Source organism: Zosterops lateralis (assembly GCF_965231275.1).
Source record: "Zosterops lateralis genome assembly, chromosome: 15".
Lineage (NCBI taxonomy): Eukaryota > Metazoa > Chordata > Aves > Passeriformes > Zosteropidae > Zosterops > Zosterops lateralis.
This window is the reverse complement of record NC_139775.1, coordinates 189,224-208,221: the sequence shown is the minus strand read 5'-3', so window position 1 is coordinate 208,221 and position 18,998 is coordinate 189,224. Positions and strand designations below refer to the sequence as shown.

Here is an 18,998-nt window from a genome sequence, read left to right as displayed (position 1 = left end):
CCTGTGGCTTCACCTCCAGGTACCACCTTTGTCTCGCTCCTTCGGGTGTTCTCTCACAGCTTAATACATTTTAGCGACAAAATGCTCAAAATACTCGAGGTGAGGCCAAGCCCAGTGCGGAGTGTGGTGTGAGGGTCTTCACTAATGAACAATGTAACTAATTCTCTGTAAGAACCAATCGGGTGCTGGGGGAATGCGTGTGAGAGGTCTCTGTAATTATATGAGCTCTTAATGTGCCAAGTAAATGTGAAAGAATCAATTAGGTCCTGGTGGAAAGGGCGTGGGGGTCAGTAATTACAGGAGAAATGGGTATTAATGTTTTCGCTAACGACTACATTGGAAAGAACTTCAGGATAATGAGTAGGTTTGTGAGTATGAATTTAATCCACAGTCAACTTAAATCGAGTATTAATGGTCATACATTAATGGTGCGTGATGGGGTGGGGGAGATACATGTTGAAGGGGGAATATGTAGTGTTTGAGACTGTCCGTTCCTACTGCCTCGGCCAGGCGGGAAAAGAGGAGAGAAACGTGGTTGGGAAATGAGTATAAAAGGCAGCTGTGTCTTTCAAAAACTCCAGAGAGAGCCCACTGAGGTTTTTATAACAGAGGTGTGGCGCAGTGGGCTCGCTCCGTTATCCGAATAAAGCTGATTTTTGCAGCACTCCTGGTGGACACTGGCCTGTCGCAGCGGCGTTCCCCACACAGCTCGGCGCGGGTGCGCCTGATGGGACATGACGGACACAGACACACAGGGGACAGCACCCGCAGGGCGCTGCTCGGATGCCGACTTTGTGAAGAATCAAACCTTTATTTATTTCAAGAGCGGTTCGAGGCGGTTTTACGTGAAGAGTTTTATTTCAGCTGTGACATCCCCAGCCCGTGCCCTCAGCGAAGATGGCGGGCGCTGTGAGGGCGGAAGCTGCGCGGGCCCGGCCCGGGGTCGCGGTCCCGGAAACGTTCGGGCGTTCAAAGAGTGGCGGGCGGCGGGAGCGGGAAAACACCGGAGCTGCGGGGAAACAAACGCCGTGATTCCGGGGGGAAAATCGCCGGGAATTCCGGGGAAAACGACGCGGCTGGAAGGGCTGAGTGGGCAGGGGGAGCTCCCGAACGGGAGGTTGGTGTTGGGGGTGCGTTGTGGCCGTTGGGAGGGGGCGGTTGGGGCGGGGAGAGCGAAGGGTGAGTGAGGCGTGTGCGGTGAGGGATGGGGAGGGAATGGGATATTAAAGGAAGGGATATTAACGACTATCCAGTCTCAACCCCCTGTCATGGGCAACTTCTGCTTAAGTTAAAATCCTTCCTAGAGTTTCTTTAACTGGTTATTATTAGTAGAAAAAATTCCCTTAGAATCAGTCCTCAAGGGTTTCCCTCCCGTGTGCTGTAACACCGTCACTTGCTGTTGTTGTGGGGAGCTGGAGGATGTTTGAGTTTGCGGAAGGGGAGAGGGTGTAGGAGTGTTGTGCTGGGTGTTCCTGGTGTGCCTGGGTTAAGGGACAGCTGAATTGTTAAAAGGAGTTGTCGTGGAATTCTGGAATGGTTTGGGGTGGGAGGAGCTTTAAAACTCATCCTGTCAGCAAAATTTGGGGAGAAAGAAACCCTTTAGCACTATATGTTGATAGTCAGGCTTTGCTTTATTCTGGCCAGGATGTGCCACGGAAAAGATTCTGTATACAGGTGGCTTTTTACTAGACATCTTGCAGATTTATATACACAAAACCCAAAGCAATTCCTGTTCTTTGGTCCTAAATTTAAAGTTGCATAATTTCCAACAATCCAGTCATAGCCCTTGCCATGGGCAGGGACGCTTTCCACTACATCAGGATGCTCCAAGGTACATCCAGCCTGACCTTGGACATTTCCAGGGATCTGGGAACCTGTGCCAGGGCCTCCCCACCCTCCCAGGAAAGGATTTGTCCCAAAATCCCCTCTAACCCTTCCCTGTCAGTGGGAACTCTGTCCCCTTGTCCAACCAAACCCACCAGAAGAACAGCTCATCTCATATTTTAATGTATTTTTTTTCTTTTTTCCCCTCCTTATTTTCAGGATTCTCTGAGCTCTGGATGGATTCACCAGTGGGTTTTGAGCTGCTGAGTGCACTGGGGATGAAACATCTCTGGCTTTAGTGGAATTTACCCAGCAGAGAAGAAAAAGTTGTGTCTCAGAGGAGTCTTTTTCTTTCCTTGTTGAGGAAAACACCTTAAAAGTGCCAATGGAAAGTCAGTGTTGCCCTAGTGGCTGCCAAATAGTTCCAGTTTGGAAGTTTGTGGCCCTGTGGCCATCAGAAAAGGAGGAGCAGGACATAATCCTGATCAGTGATGATGATGATGAAGTGCAATGCCCAGATGATGATGATAAAACCCAAGGGAGTTCTGTTGTGATTGTAGAGCCACAAGGTAAGAGCTGTTCCCTGAAAGATTCAGAGAATAAACTGAATTATTTCTGTGCTGTGCTTAAAATCTGGCCTTGTGCTGCATGAGTGAATAAAACCAGGAGGAAACCCCCGGTTTGTCGGGATCTCTTTGATGGCACTACTTTAAAGGATGCTGCTGTGAAGTTATTTTAAAATACTTCAAATTGAGCTCATTTTAAAATACTTCAAATTGAACTGGGCCATTTCAATGTCAGCTGGGTCCTTTCTGATTTCATATCCTCTGGTTTGGTAGTTCATGGAAGTTTTTTGTGCCTTTCTGTCAGATCCCCCCAAAAAAAACATGCTTTAAAGTGTTCAAAAAATAAATACCAGTAATTCCTGAGGAAGTGGTAGCTACCTTTACACTGATTTACACCTCCTGCTCTCTTTCCTGCAGAGGAATCTCGCCTGGAGAAGAGATCAGAGGAACTGGTGGATGAGGAAGGGGATTTGGTGGTTACCTATTGTAAACAAGCCAATGTGATGCCTCACGCCAGACACGACTGCACCACTCACCCCTTTGAGTATGTACAGGGCTGGGAAATCCCTTCTGGACTCCCATTTCCCACATTTAGCTCACTAACAGCTGCAAGCAGCAGCAGAACTGGGTAAAGGTGTGATTTTTTTCCTCAATAACCTTCTGATTTTCAACCTTACAGGAGAGCAGAGAGTGATACTTGCTCCCCCCTCGGGAAAAATGCAGATATTTGTGATCAGTGCTACTGCTACATCTGTGACAAATTGGCTGCTGAGGTAAGGGCAGGGAGACAGAATTGAGGATCAAATGAGAGTTTAGCCTCAGCTAAAACTTCAGGCTCAGATTTTTGGCAGCAGCTCTGCTCAGGTGACTGTGCCTAAATCACTCTGGCTCACAAGTTCTTAAGGACAGCAGGTCAGGTCTAATATAAAATGAGTTATTTATTGAATAGACAGCAGGGAACAGAGAAGAGGCTTTTTACAGTTGTTTATTGCACAGGATAAAACAGAACTTCAGCTGGCTACATAAAGCACTGCACAGTAACAAGGTACCTGTATTAAAGCTGGCAAAGAAGCAGGATATCCCTCCCAGGAAAGAGTTAAAGGCTCTGAGAGAATAATACAGGAAATTTGATTAACAGTTCCTCAGAACTGCTAAAAGTGTGGTTCTGTTGGGGTTTATCTCTAAAACAGGCAGTTGTTGGAGTAAACATACATTTATTTATATTACATGTCCTGTTTGCTTTGGGCACACAGTGCATTACATGAAATGAGATTATTAAATCACACCTTTTTAAATGAATTAGAGAAATATGCTGACATTTCTGATTTTTTTTTTAGACTGTCCTCACTGGAGTTAGGAGTGGAGGGAATTGTGTGGGGGTGGTTTATTTGCTTGGACCTTTTGTGAATTTCAGAAGACTTTGAGCTGTGAGCAAAGGCAGGGCTCAGTTCCCCGTGGGGAGGGTGCCAGCCCTGAGGGTCTCTCTGAAGGGCTCAGCAGTGACAGGTGATCAATAAGGGGCTTTTTTTGTAGTGCTTTGCATGATTTCAAATTGTTTCCTGTCTGAATATTTACTCAAACTGTTGCCTGTCAAAAATTCAGGTGCAAGAAGGATGGAAGAAACTGTAACCCCTCACTCAGTGCTGAGGGGGAAAACACAAAAACCCAACAACTTCTCCCTTTTTTCCCCCCTATTTTCTGTCACAGTGCCAGCTCTGGACAGTCCCTTCCCTGTGCCACTGCAATGCCCACAACAAAAGCAACTTCTGGAAGGCACAGAGGAACTTTGCCCTGGCTGGAGTCCTGGCCACCTTCAACCTGGAGCTGCTGGAGCTGGATGCAGAGCTAAGACATGGGGGTGAGTGTTCTGTTCCCTCAGGGCCCTGGGGCTGCTCAGGCCCTGCCCAGGGGTGCTACTGTAGGACACAAAGATGAAAGACTCCAAATTTCAGAAGGCACAGAGCATAGAAAAAAGGCTTTTATTGTCTAATTCTTACTACCTTTTATGAGGTGTTCCCATACAGACTTAACGTGGTTGGTTGAATAGGAATGACACCTCTCTAATCCATTGGTTAAACCCTAGAAACAGCAAAATACCACCTGGAGAAAGATTGTTTTGAGAAAGGAGAGTTGTTTGCCAAGACTATTTTGAGGAGAAGGTTTCTTGAGAATTTTTTCCTTGGGAAAAAGTTAGTAGTTGCTAGCAGGCTAAAATTCCTCAGACCCAGAAGTATCAGGCCCACACTGGGGGGAGCAGCTTGGCTGCTCCACACCAATCCTTGGGGAGTTTTTAAGGAGCAAATTGCTGTTCCTGTTTTCTTTTTCCATGCTTGCACCAGGGGATGGGTTTGCAGGTGCAGGTCTCTGCTTTTCTCCATCTGGGAAAATCCCAGAATGGTTTGGGGTGGAATGGAGCTAGGAAATCATCTCATTCCAACCCCTTTCCATGGGCAGGGACACTTCCCACTCTCCCAGGGTGCTCCAAGCCTGGCCTTGGACACTTTCAGGGCAGCCACAGCTGCTCTGGGCACCCTGTGCTAGGGCCCACCCTCTTAGGGAAATATTCCTTCCCAATATCCCACCTAAATTTCCCCTCTTTTAGCAGCAAAGCTTTCCTGACCAATAAAACTGGATGCAAACTATTTCCTAAATAATTTGACATGAACAACTTTCTCTTTTGATTTTGAAAAAAACTCTTCATGTATTATTATTTTTTTGTCTGGTCTCTTTAGGAGATCTCCTAGAAAAATTCATCAAGGATCTTTCTGTAGTCTATAACAAATACCTGTTAGGAGAAAAGATGTGTCCGCCAGGACATGAATGCTGCTGTGAGCTAAAGTTGCCCCCTGGGCAGTGCAATGTGTGCAGCTCACAGAAGATGGAGGTGGTGTACGAGTAAGTGGCAACAGATTTGGGTTTGTAAGGGCAGCTTTGATTTATTTAATGAGTTATAATCAGAATCGTGGCACCTGAGACAGCAAAAGTAGAGTTGAGGGAATTTATTTGGTGAGCAAAATAAATTTTGCTTGGCTGTGGTTTAAAATCCCTTTTCAGTGTGTCATTAAATGATCTCTGATTATTATGGGCTTTGGGGTGGTTTTAGGTGGGATTTTGGGAAGGAATCCTTCCCTGGGAGGGTGGGGAGGCCCTGGCACAGATTCCCGGAGCAGCCCCTGGATCCCTGGGAGTGCCCAAGGCCTTGGAGCAGCAGTGGGACAGTGGAAGGTGTTGGGGTTGGAATTTAAGGTTCTTTGCAACCCCAAACCATTCTGGGATTCTGTGATTTTTACGAATTTCTTTGTTAGAATGAGTTTCACCTTTTCACTGGCATAAAAAAACCTTCAACATACCCCAAGAATTGGCTGTGCCAACACCTCCTCAGTGTGTTGGAGGTCTTTAAAGGCAAGGCTGGGCTCTTGATGGCTCTCAAGCTGTTGGGATGGCCACAATTACCACTTGTTTAGGAAGTCCCATTGTTGCAGACCCTCGATCTTACAGACCACTTGACTTCCTCAGGTATTCTGGTGTTTTCGAGCTGGTAATGAGATTTTTAACTCAGGCAGAACAAGAAAGCCCCAAAGCTGCTGCTGTCATGCTGCTGGGAGCAGCTAAACAGATTGCCCTGCACAAAGACCCTGCCATGTAAGTACCTGACCCACAGAGAGTGGGAGATCTTCCTCCTTTCCTCCAGGGGAGGGGAATTACTGAGAGAATCCTGAGGGGTTTGTTTATCCTGCGGTAAAGGAAAGTAAAAATCCCAGCACAGACTGCAGCACAGCAGGAGGAAGATGGACACACTGAGGGAGAAGGGGGATTTGGGGGAAAAGAAGAGGTTGGGAAAGTTAAGCAGGAGTGAGAGTTTGAAATTACTTTAAAATAAAAAATCCCTGCCAAGGGAAGGCCAGTTTGAATATGAAACAACAGAGTTGGTTGGCAAGATTTGCTGTGCTGCTTACAGGAGAGATCAGGCACAACAAAGGGAAACAAGCAACAACAAAACCGAACATAATCCAGGCTTTCAGAAAAGGAAACGAACCGGGAACCAGCCAGGGGAGTGTGGGACAAAAGGAACAGTAAAGATAAAAAAGGAACTCGGCATTAAAAGCTTCTCAGCACTCCCACTTAACAGTACTTTAAATTATACCTTAAGCTTCACAATTCAATAAAGAAACAGCACTTAAACCTAACTTAAGCTTAGCTTAAACCTTTACTTTAACAACTTAAGGAGAATAACACTTAACAACAATTATCTTAACTTAAAACTTTGAACTTACACTTAGGAGCTCAGCAAAACACTTTTCAACAGCACAAAGAGCTTTGTTTTGTGAAACCTGAGCATTTTGGGGTTGAAATTCAGGGATTTTGATAAAAGAGAAGGAAATAAAGGCTGGGTTGGTTTGGAACAGCAGCTCCCCTGCAGTTCCTGCTGAGGAACGATCCAAGTTTGCAGGGAGCAGGCTGCATTTGTTATCTGACAATTTTGCACCGTGTTTTGCACTTCAGCACTTGTTTCAGTCTTTGCATGAATTTTTATCAGCTTCCAAGATTTTTCCTTAAAAAGTGTTTTCCTCAACAGTTGAGTGCAGAGAAGGGGAACAGGCAGGAAGGGGAGCCAGGCATTAATTAGTGCTGTTTTTTTCCAGGCTAAGGAGCTGTCAGAACCTTGGCCACTCTGCGTCCCTAAGGATTGCTGTCCCATTTCTGTTCCAAAGGTAAGATTGGTTCTCTGCTTGCCTTTCAGGTGACAAATCCTCTGTTCAGAGGCACGTGGGAGGCCAGAGCAGGCTGTGGTTGTTCCAGCAAGGAGTAAATCATGGCTGGGAGAGGAAGGAACAGCAGCCTGGCAGAATTCCTCTGGGATGGAGCACAGGAAAGGTCCCCCAGAGGCTGGGGAATGAGGACACCCAGCTCCCTTGGCTTAATTCACTTCCATTTTAGCTCTGTCCTTCACCTTTCCCCCCAAATTCACCTGCCACAGGAGGTTGATGAGTGAAGAATTCAATTCTTTCCAACCCAGTTCTATATTCTTACCTGCTCTGGAACTAATGACAGGCACAACCTAAATCCTTCAGCAGTTTTCATTTTAAATTGCTATTCTTGGGATTTTCTTTAATTTCTTACTTGGAACAAAAAAGGGAAGAGTTTGTCTTTACCTCCCTGCCAAAATTTTAAAGAATAAACTCTTTTCTCTCCACTTACCAATTAACACAAAAATTATTCCAGTAGCAGGGAAAGTGCAGGAACTCAGATCCAGCACAGTTGGAAGTGTTTGCTGTGCACATTCCTTGGAGATGTTTGTTCTAAAGCTTAAAACCCACAGAACCTTGGTTTTAAAAATAACAGCACAGTAATAATTATTAACAAAACTTAAATAATTACAAAATTGTGAATAATTTCATTATTCGCAAAACTTAAAGCAGAAATTCAAGTAGAGATCTAAACAAAACCCAGACTTTTGTAGTTTCTCACATGGTTAAAAAAGACAGCTTGTTAATAACTCACCTCATTATAAAATCTTCTTTTTGAATTGTTTTTCTTTGCAAATCACAGGATCACAACCCGACTGCAGAGGATGCTGGTGTTGTGTGACTTCCCAAAAATTCTCTATGAGAAGTTTATTGGATTTTTTCAGTCCATCTCCCTTCCCTGTCACTGCTATGCCTTCTCAAACTGGTGAGTTCTTGGGCCTCTGAGTACATTTGGATACCTGTGGAATGTTTTTCTCTTTCCCTGATAATAAAAGTGGGAATATTTTAGGGAAATAGTTCAATATTTGCTGCTTTCCCTGTCAGTTGTTTGATGCCATGACTGAGCTGTTCTCCCTAAAGTTTATTTCCTTTCCCCCTGAATTGAGCTCTAAACCCCAAAATGCTTCATTAATCAAACTTCATGATGCTGATTAGTGATGTACAACAAAACACAGCTAAAAATCACTTTATTTTTATCCTTCCAGCTTGAATGTGTTGCCCTGGGACCATGTGTTACTGACCACAGTTTTAAAAGGCCAGAACATCACTGGGCACAGAAGACAGAAAGGAAGGAAAATGTTCCTGTGGGAAGCACTCCCTGTTGTGGAGGCTCGAGTGGAGAAACTGCTGGAGAAAAAGAAGTGAGATTGGTTTGGCTTTTTTCATTTTGGGGACTCAATTCTTACATTTTGACTGCTCCAAAACTCTGTGCTTTGGTATAATTGGAGAGTACAGAACAGATTATTTTTTTTAATTGTTGGGGGTTTTTTTTTTGTTTGTTTGTTTGTTTTGGGGGGTTTGGTTTGATTGGTTGTTTTGGTTTGGGGTTTTTTTGTGCTTTTTTAATTATTTTTTTTTTCCTTCTGGACAAGGCCAGGAGCTTTTTGAAGCTTCTCAAAGCCCTTTAAATGCCTCAAGACCAAAAAAAAAAAAAAAAAAAAGATTCCTGGAGCAGCTCATTTCTGTGTCCCCATAAACCCTACAGGTTTTGCATGTTGATTTTTCAAGCAATTCCTCTTCATCAGAGGCTGACAAGAAAAGTCTGTTCTGGGTCTTTTACTCCAGAAAATCCAATATTCCAAAGAATCCAGCCCACTTAAAGAGTTCAGCTGCAAGGCAACTTCTGGTTTTATTTTACCAGAGTTGAGCTAATCTGGGAATAACCTCCAGGAATTTCTTTCCAGCTGTATTTGTGTCCTGCAGTGCAATGTCTCTTGTGTGGGAAGTTCTTCTGGTTTGCTTCTTTCATTGGAGGGAAGATTTGCCTGTGCACATTTTTGTATTTCCTTCCCCTTCCTTCTGCTTCACCTTCTGCTTTTCTCCCCAGGTATAAGGAAGTTGTTCGGTACCTGAGAGCTGTGAAATGCAGTGAAAACCAAAGGTAAATGGTTTTCCCCTCTCCTTTCCCCTCCTTTTCCATTTTCCCCCTCTCTTTGCCCTCTTTAGGTTTGGGTTACTTTGAAGTTTTGATAAGTTTAAGTTGTATAAAGTTGAAGCAATAATAGCTTTATATCCTATTAATTTAAAGCTTTTACATGTAGGTTTTAATAAGTTAATATGATTTAAGATTCTTTCCCTCTCTCTTTTCCCCTCTTTCCTCTTTCCCCTCTTTCACCCCTTTCCTTTCCCCTCTTTCTCCCCCTCTTCTTTCCCCTCTTTAGGTTTAGGCGACTTTTTAAGTTTCAGTAAGCTTAAGTTCTATAAAGTTTAAGTGATAATAGATTTAAATCCTATTAATTTAAAGTTTTTACACGTAGGTTTTATTAAGTTAATACCATTTAAGATTCTTTTGCCAAAATTTTCCTCCTTTCTTCCCCCTTTTCCTTTCCCCTCTCCTTTTCCTCCCTCCTTTTCCTTTCCCCCTCTCCTTTTCCTCCTTTTCCTTCCCCCTCTTTCCTCCCCTCTGCAGTGGCCAAACACAATCAGATCTCCACAAACCCTACAAAAACCTCATCCTAACAACCCCCAAACCTTCATTTCCTCTTCCCAGGCTCCAAGAGCTTCGGGATCTGATCCCGTTCTACCTGTGCAAGAGTGGCCATTTCCTGGATGCTGCCCATTCCCTGCTGTTCCCTGTCAACAGCCTGGCCTGCTGCTCTGCCTGCAGGATGTCTGCCTGCCAGTTCAAGGTCTACCTCAAGATGTTCAGGACAGGCTGTGTTCCCTCTGGGAATGAGGTGCTGGAGGCAGGGCACTGGGTTACAGCTGGCAAGTGTCATTCCTTCCTTCTTTCCTTCCACTGAGAACTTCATTCCAGCTCTTCATTGGTGTTTAAATGAGTGACATCCTGTGCTCAGCTGGGAACTATGGAGGATGGGGAGGCCCCTGGAAATGTCCCAGGTTGGGTTGGGCAGGGCTTGGGGCAGCCTGGGATAGTGTTGAGTTGGAACTGGATGGGCTTTGAGGTTCTTTCCACCTCAAACCATGAAAACAGCAGGCAGGAAGGATGGCTTTGCACTGGAGCATGGATTTATTCACTTCACTTTGCTCAGAACACTCATTTTGTCAGCTGTGAGCTTCTGCTGAAAGCAGAGTAAAAGAAAGTATTCAAAGCAAATCCAGAGCCCTTCATTCCCTCCCAGCATTGCCACTGTCAGTGGGGACTTGGCTTCATGTCTCAGCCTTGACCTTGAGGAGAAAACCTCCTGATGGGAGATGTTTCATCATCAGAATCATTAACTCAGCCTCTAATAATTGTCATCATCTCTCCTGGGCTTTTTGCTACTTCTCAGAGTGTCTTCTGCCATGAGAGATTTATCTGGGAGTTGTTCCCCACTGGCAGAATTGCTGGAGGTGTGAGATCCCTCAGTGTGCTGTGATGTCCACAGCAAACACTTCCTTTGGTATCACCTGCCTCAGTCTGGGTTGTGTCCAGTTCTTGCGGCTTTCCAGAGCTGTGTTTTGTAGCTGATATTTATCTATTCCACCAACAAACCCGTGTAGAACAGCTGTAAACACTTGTTGGCTTTGCAAAAACAGATCTGGAGCTACGTCAATATCCTGGTTGTGTTCCTGCTGTGCGGTTTCCTGGGGTGTGTAGGATCTGGTGTTTGATTCTTTTCATTTCCATCCCTGCAGGCTCTCCCCTGAGGGACACTGTGCTAATTAAGCAGGCACTCAAACTGCTCTACAGCAGCAAAACACTCTACAGGAACGTGAGTGAGGCCAAAATTTCCTCTTCTCTCCTCTTTCAGTCCTTGAGAGTGCAAGGATTTACTCTGATCCCTTTTTTCTCTGGATAACTTACCCCTCTGAACAGATTTCACTTTGTAACACAAATATTCTGTTGTTTTTTTAGGCTAAATGTTGGAGCTCCTTCATCATGGTTTTGGGGAGCAGTGATTCCCTGGAAAAGAGGGGGCAGCTGCTTCCCTTGTGCCTGGAAGAGCCTCCCCTTGGCTTCCAAGAGGTACCAAACACTGCTGGGAGAATCTCCTGGCTTGGATTTGGACAAGATTCCATTGGATATGGGAATTGGCTCCTTCTCCCAAATGCCAGAGTTAACTTCCAGTGCCTCATCCAGTGCTCCTGTGTAGGATGTAGGGATTCAGGAATGTTCAGGGCAGCTGGAAATGGGCTCATTCTGCTCCCAGCTCGGTGCCTGGGGTTGGTTCTGGATCTGTTTATGGTGAGATGGATCAGACCAGAAAGGGTCTGGACACAGGGAATGGCTTCTGCTGACAGAGGGTAGGGTCAGATGGGATTCTGGGAAGGAATTCCTGGCTGGGAGAATGAGGGGGCCCTGGCACAGATTCCCAGAGAAGCTGTGACTGCCCCTGGATCCCTGGAAATGTCCAAGACCAACTTGGGTGGGGCTTGGAGCAGCCTGGGACAGTAAAAAGTGTCCCAGGGCTTGGCATGAGGTGATTTTTTCCATCTCAGCCCTACAAAAATGCCGAGTTTTTGACAAGGTTTGGTTGGTGCTATAGAGCCTCGGCTTCTGTGTGATGTGGAGCAGGCACCATCCTCTGCAGAAATGCTGAGAAAGTCACTGAAAAGCACATAAACATCCCATTTCTGGCATGGTTTGGAGGGGATTTGCCATCCTTGTCCCTCACTGTCCCCTTGCAGAGTGTGCTGGCTGCCAGTGGCAACTTCCTGGAGGATCTCAAGTCTGGAGTTAATGTCACTTTACCATCTGCTCTTTTCTCTGGTCAGGTGAGTGATGACAACAAAGGAATTTATCCCCAGCAGTGAAAAATGTTGGATTATTAAGAAAAGCTTTTAGGAGGAGCCTGGAAGACTTTTGGGGGTGATCAGTTTAAGATTAGCACAGTCTAAACTCTGGAGCAGATATGAAAGGAGAGGACGGAGGGTTTCTTCTCCTCTGCACATCTTCAATCCTGGAGAAATCTTTATCCCTGTCCAAATTTATGGATTTATAAAGGAGGAGGGCTGGGAATAATTGATTGTGTCTTAACTTCTCCCAGGGTTTGGCTCAAACAGGACACTGGGGCTTCTCACTGCCTGTCTCAAAACTCAGAATTGCCCAGTTGTTCTAAATTTCTTTTAAATTAAAGGGTTTCAAGGATGTGGAACTTGTTTGAAGGTGGCAGGAAAAACATTCCATGTTCAGTGCAGTCACCTAAGGAGCTGCCTTATTCTTTTTTACTTTTTTGGAGAAAATAGTAGTTTATCCTCCAAATATGTGACTCCTGAGCTGGATTTTTTTCCCCCTTTAATTCCCTATTTGTGCTGCTGTGTGAGATTCCACATTTCTGTGAACACTTTGAGAACACCAGAAATCAAATCCCTGCTCCATTCCCCTGTTTTCATCTCTTGATAAGGTTCTGATGGATTTGTTGTGTGAGCTCCAAGCTCTCTGACTGAACTGGAATAACTCAGTGCTGGTTTGAGTGAATAAATAAAGGGGGAAAAGGGGCTGATAAATCCATTTCTTCCCTTGTTTGCTGTCTCCTGTAGCTGCACCACGAGGCTTCTCTCATCCTGGCAGGGCAAGCAGTGCAGCAGATGCTTTGTTCTGACCTTCCCCACTTGGCTTCCTTCTTAGAGATTGTCCTGGCTTTTGGGGTGAGTCCTAGAAACTGATTGCTGTTCTAAGAGATGAAAGCGAAGAATGTTTCAAATCCCTGTGATGATGAAACCACCACCCTGGAGGTTTTAGCCACCTTTAACTTGACTTTGCGTTGATACTTGTTGGGGGTTTTTTTTAATTATTATTTTAAGGAATGAGGTGAAATCACTGATGATATTTTGTCTGTTCTTAGAAAAACTTCTGGGCTCTGAGGCTGCTGCTGGACCAGCTTTCCTGTGAGGAGCACATCCTGTGTGGCACTGCCAACCTGCTTTTGAGGGATCTGAACAGGGAGAAAGCCACAATGCTGAGAGTGTGAGTCCAGCCCTGCTCCCAGAGGCCATGGAAATGGAGCAGAGGGAAAATCTGAGCTCCTGGGAAGCTCCTTGGGCTGAGCCAGGGATGCAAATCTGGGGAATGCACAGGTGGAGGTGTTGGGAGTTCCTTCATCATGATTTTGGGGAGCTGGAATTTGCTGGAAAAGAGGGAAACCTACTTCCCTTATCCCTGGGAGAGCCTCCCTTGGCTTCTAACAGTTCTGGGAGAATCTTCTGGTGTGGGTTTGGACAAGATTCCAGTGCCAGAGTTAATTTCCAGTGCCTCAGTCCCTCTGGTTTTGTTGTTCAGGTGGCAGAACCTGGGCCCCCAGTACGTGGGGCAGTTCCTGTGCCTGTTCCTGACCTGCAGACACAAGAGGATGCAATCTGTGGGGCTCTTCAGCCTCAACGTGGTCATAGACAACCTGCACCTGTGAGTGATGGGGATTGTCTGTCCCCAGGGCACCTGGAATCCTGGGATTGTCGCCCTGTGGGACTGGGAACTGCCCCAGGGCCTCCTGAAATCCTGTGATTGTCCCACTGGGAATGCTCCAGAGTGCCCTGAAATCCTGGGATTGTCCCACTGGGATTGTCCCCCTGTGGGACTGGGACCTGCCCCAGGGCATCCTGAAATCCTGGGATTGTCCCACTGCCCCAGGGCACCCTGAAATCCTGGGATTTGTCCCAGAGCCACCTGGAAATCCTGGGATTGTCCCACTGGAAATGCCCCAGGGCCACCTGAAATCCTGGGATTGTCCCACTGCCCCAGGGCACCCTGAAATCCTGGGATTTGTCCCAGAGCCACCTGGAAATCCTGGGATTGTCCCACTGGAAATGCCCCAGGGCCACCTGAAATCCTGGGATTGTCCCACTGGGATTGTCCCCCTGTGGGACTGGGAACTGCCCCAGGGCCCCCTGAAATCTTGGGATTGTCCCACTGGAGCTGCCCCCTCCAGAGCCAACTGGAAAATCCTGGTGTTCCCCCCAATAATTTTCCTGCAAATCTGAAATCACCTTGGCTGGGAACTGTGAATTGTTGGGGTGTTTTGTAGGTTTTTGAGTCCTGCAAAGGCCGGGAGTGGCTGCAGCTGGGAGGGAATAAATGGGAATTTCTCTCTTGTTTCAGATGTCCCTGGGCAAAGCAGCTCTGCACCTTTTTCCACGAGTCAGTGAGTATCCCAGTATCCGTAGGATTTAACAGCAAAGCAGATCAATGATACCTCTTATCAATTAAACATTGAAATGTAGCATTTTATATTAAAAAACCACCATTCCTGAAGGGAATTAATTGTGTTTTATCTCTCCCCAGGGCTTGAGGCAGCTCCCCTTTGGCACTACAGTTTACCACGAAGTTTCCAAGTTTGTCAGTGCTTTTGAGAAACTCTAATTTGGGACCAAATCCTCAGGGATTTTTATTTTTCTCAGTTGAGTTTTTCATCCGAGCAAACTTTCCTGGAGAGTTCCTTGGTTTGCTTTGGTTGTCAGTTCCAGGAGCAGTCAGCTAAGGACTGACTTCCCTGGCTCTGGAGTGGGGACAGAGCCACGTTTTTGGGAGTTTTCTTGCAGTTCCACATATTAAGGAGTTTGTTGGAAAGAGGCAGCAGGTTGGGAGTTGTTTCCAGAAGCTGAGAAAAGCTGGGAAGACACAGATGGAGCAAAGAAGCAGCAAAGAATTTTTCCTCCTGTTTGTTGGGACGAAGACCTTGGCAAGAGACAACTGCTGGGAAGGAAAAGCTCAAACCAGGAAAATGGAGAGTTGAAAAGTCCCTCTGCAGCAGTTTGGGGTCAAAAGTGCTGTTTGCACAGCTCTGATTTTTTTTAGGTTTTCATTCTAAACCAAGAGAAAACTGAGCTTTATTTTCTTCAAATGAAACCCCAGTGTGGGGCAGCAAGGAGCTGAGTTTATTTGGAAAATAATCCAGATTTCAGGCTGAGCTTTTCGTTTTCTGCTGAAAAAGAAGGGTTTGATTGGTGGTGATGGTTCTGTGCATTTCCCAAATCTTAATTCTGAGGGGAATTTGAGGTTCACTCCAACCTGGAGAGGTGAAAAAACTCTTTGGAGGCTGGTTTGGGTTCTTCCCCCCTCTCTGCACTGCTGGGCAGGCAGGAAAACAAAACCTTAATATGTGACCAACAATATGTGCACAATTCCAGGGCTTTTGGGGGATTCTGCAGCTCTCGGGATCCCAAATATCCTACAAAAAAATGCACCTGGATGGAAATGTGACACCTTGTTAATAAAAAACTGTCCAAGTTCCATTGTTCCATTGGCATTTTGGGGTGGTTCTTTTGGTGTTTTATTTGGTTTGGGGTGGGATTTTGGTTTGGGATTTTTTGGTTGTTTTTCTTGTTTGTTTTGGAGTTGGGTTTTTTTTTTATTTTGCGGGGGGGGTTATGTTTCTTTCTTTTTAATTGGTGTTTTTGGTTGGGGTTTTTTGGTCCTGTTTTTTGGAGGTTTGGGGTCTTTTAGTTCTGTTTTTTAGAGAGGTCGAGGTTTTTTTGCTTTGGGTTTATTTTCTTGGGGGATTGGGATTTTGGATTTTTTTGAGTGGGTGTGTTTTTTAGGAAGTTGAGAGATTTGTGGGGGGGGTTATGGGTTTTTAGGACGTTGAGGAATTTTGGAGGGTTGGGTTATTTTAGGAAGTTGGATTTTGGAGGGTTGGGGTTTTTTTTAACTTGGTTCGTGTAAATATATATATTAAAAAAATACATACTCTCTTGTCTTTGTATAGATATTAGATATTCTATTAATAATCTAAAATATATTTTCTAACTCTATCTAAATAATAATATTAGATACTATTTTTTATTATTATATATAATAATGTGGCTCTGGATGGTCTTTGAGGTTCCTACCAACCCAAACGATTCCATGATTCTCTTGTGTAAATATAAATAAATATTTTTAAATGTATTTATATATTAATAATAACTATTTAAAATATATTTTTATAAATAATATAAATTTTATATATATTCTACTATATAATATGTATTTATAATATGTATTCTATCATATTTATAGATACAGGATCTTTATATATAATTATAAATATATGTTATAATATCTATTTTTTTATTATTTTATATTTATATTTCACCTTCATCTCCTGTGTCCCCCAGAGGATTCAGGAATGAGGGAATGGATTCAGCTCCATTGTTTGAGTGGGATCAGCCCAGCCCAGGTGTGACACAAAATCCACTATCAAATCCATATTTATATGATTTATATTTATTGAAATATTCTGTATTTATCCCCTGGAGGAAGGAGGAGCCCTGGGGCAGGATTTAGATGGAATTTGCTTTGGTGGGTGTTGTTTTTTTTTGGTTTTTTGGGTTTTTTTTGTTTGTTTTTTTTTTTTTTTTTAATCACCAGCTTTTACCCCAAGTTTATTTTTAATGGCATCACATCATATTGATCTGATTTATAATTATAGAAATATTCTATATTTTAATAACTTCCGAAGGCAGGAGGGCTGGGTCACACCTCTGCTTTTCCATGGATTATTTTAGCTTTAATCAACTCCCAAATTTTCAGGGGCTTTTGTCCTTCCCTACAAAATCCACATCCAGAATTTTGTGTCCTTTTCCTCCCTGGTGCTGCCCCTTTCACCCTGCATATGTTCCATTCCAGCTGCTCACTTTTCCACTTCTCTTGTTTTCCCCTGTTTTGTTTTGGTTTTTTTAATTCCCAACCTCTCCAACTCCTCCAGCACTCGGGAAAGAGGGAAAAGTCATAAAAATCCAGGAAGGCAACACGGCGGGAAAACCGGGACAGGGATGAGGGTGGGGATGAGGGAAGGGAATGTAGAAAAGGATGCGGGAAGGGATTAATAAGGGATCCAGGCAGGGATGAGGGAAGGGATCCCAGCAGGGATTCAGGGCCTCCCTGGGGATGTCCCACACCCATCCCTTCCTCCCTAGACCCCTCAGGATGTTGAGGATTACCGGGATAACCCCAATTCCAGACCCGCCCGCCGAGTACCGGGACGTGCCTCCTCCATCCCAGGCGCTCCAGCGGAGCCAAATCCCCCGGGAGCCGCGGGGGGAGGACTCTCCCATCATCCGGCTCCTGCCGCACCAGCCGTGCAGGAATAGATTATCCCGAGCTTTTGGGACCGCCAGGAGCCCGGGAAGAGCTCTCGGGAGGAGCACGGCCAGGGCTGCAGGCGCGGCCCCGTTTTTCTCTGCTGTCGGAATTCCCAAACCAGGTGGGAGCAGCGGGATGCGCTGGGACAGGGAAAAGGCTGAAGTTCCGGGGGTGCCAAAACTGGGATGGAGCTCTGGGAGAGAAGGAATTTCGCCCTTCCAGCACCTCCAGCCCGTTCTCCCTGGGCTCCCCCGAGGTCTTGCGGGCAGGGGAATGTGGCCTCATGTCAGCAGTTTGTGGTGCCTCAGTTTTCCCATCGCACCTGCCCTCCCCTAGGGTCATTGCTGGGGGACAGTGGGGTGGGGGGGGGACAGAGGGGCCCCAAATCTCTACTGGCCACCCCCTGAGGTGTTTGCAGAGCTCTTTAGGCAACCCCAAATCCCTCCTGGTCCCTTCAGAGCCGTGGGGAGGCAGGAAAAGCACAAAGATCCCCTTCCCAAAGAGCCTCTGGCTGCTCCCCACCCAAATTTCAGTCAAATCCGGCTCATTTTGCATGAGAGGGGAACGGGGCAGCCTTTGCCTCAACCAAAACAACCCCCAAAACTCCCACAGCTCTTTGGCTGCTCTGCTGTGGGTTTGGGAACCTCCCCCAGAGCGTGGGACACCCCGTCCCCACCCCAGAGGGAGGGATTTTTTTGGGGGTGCAATTGAGGGATCAGGGCAAGACAAGGCACCAAAATCCACGTTCCCAGCCCAACGGAGCCCTCGGAGAGCGCGATGGACGAGTGGGATCTCCCACAATGGAAAAAAGAGGTGGAAAGCCTCAAGTACCAGCTGGCCTACAAGAGGGAGATGTCCTCCAAGACCATCCCCGAGTGAGTGGGGCTTCCCCTTTTTATTTTCTTCCCCTTTTCTCCTTCCTTCCCCCTTTTGTTTTTTCCTCTCTTCCCCCCCTTTTTTTTCCCCTTTCCTATCCCTCAAGAGCAGAACTCCCACTCTCCCCCCTGAGCTCCCAGACATTTTCCCTTTCTGGATCTCCAACCCTCAGGGCCAGAACCCCCTCCCAGTGTCCATGAGCCCTTTCCAGCTGCCCAACCTCTGGTGCTGCCAGGATCTGGTGGCACCCATGGGACCTCCTGAGCCCTGGGAGACCCCCATGATGCAGATCTCTCTTTTCCAGAACTCAAACTTCTTTAAATTACAGATGGCTTTGTTCCCTTCCTGCTTTGTTGCAGAGCTGGGGACACCCCCATGTGCCCCCAGTAGCTCAGGGATCCCCCCAGCAGAGCAGGAATGACCCTGAGCCCCTCAAATCCCCAACTTTGCTGCCCTGACCTCCCCCCGGGGCTGTGCCCACCCTCCCTCCCCTCTCTGCAGGTTTGTGAAGTGGATTGAGGATGGAATTCCTGAAGATCCCTTCCTGAACCCAGAGCTGATGAAGAACAACCCCTGGGTGGAGAAAGGCAAATGCCTCATCCTCTGAGGGCTCATCCCTGCCTCATCCCTGCAGGATGGAGCTTTCCTTAGTTCCACTTCCACCATGAGAACCTGAACTAAAACCCTGCCCTCACCTCCTTTCTTCTCTGGTCGTTGTAGAAGGGCTTTTAGGGAAAAATCCCCCAGGATGGGTACCCTGGGGGAAAAAGGAGCGCAAAAGCTTCTCCAGGGGTTTGTTGAAGCTTCACCTCACACTTCTGC

General features: G+C 46.0%; 2 protein-coding genes across 2 annotated transcripts; both read left to right on the top strand.

The window, feature by feature from the left end:
• The first annotated feature begins 869 nt into the window (after positions 1–869).
• LOC310915409 (uncharacterized protein) lies at positions 870–14,989 on the top strand. Its single transcript, XM_083872279.1, has 20 exons — positions 870–1,117; positions 2,044–2,393; positions 2,808–2,934; positions 3,070–3,163; positions 4,098–4,248; positions 5,123–5,285; positions 5,907–6,032; positions 7,034–7,102; positions 7,941–8,063; positions 8,344–8,499; positions 9,186–9,239; positions 9,849–10,066; positions 10,937–11,013; positions 11,157–11,267; positions 11,930–12,016; positions 12,782–12,889; positions 13,087–13,208; positions 13,521–13,643; positions 14,337–14,379; positions 14,520–14,989. Exons 2-20 carry the CDS (start codon positions 2,210–2,212, stop codon positions 14,595–14,597), a joined length of 2,214 nt encoding a protein of 737 aa, XP_083728405.1. The 5' UTR covers positions 870–1,117; positions 2,044–2,209; the 3' UTR covers positions 14,598–14,989.
• Positions 14,990–17,327: 2,338 nt separating this feature from the next.
• On the top strand, positions 17,328–18,783 carry GNG13 (G protein subunit gamma 13; the record flags this gene model as incomplete). Its single annotated transcript, XM_083872711.1, has 3 exons — positions 17,328–17,421; positions 18,053–18,175; positions 18,678–18,783. The coding sequence occupies exons 2-3, from the start codon at positions 18,078–18,080 to the stop codon at positions 18,781–18,783; spliced, it is 204 nt and encodes a 67-aa protein (XP_083728837.1). The 5' UTR covers positions 17,328–17,421; positions 18,053–18,077.
• Between the last annotated feature and the right edge of the window lie 215 nt (positions 18,784–18,998).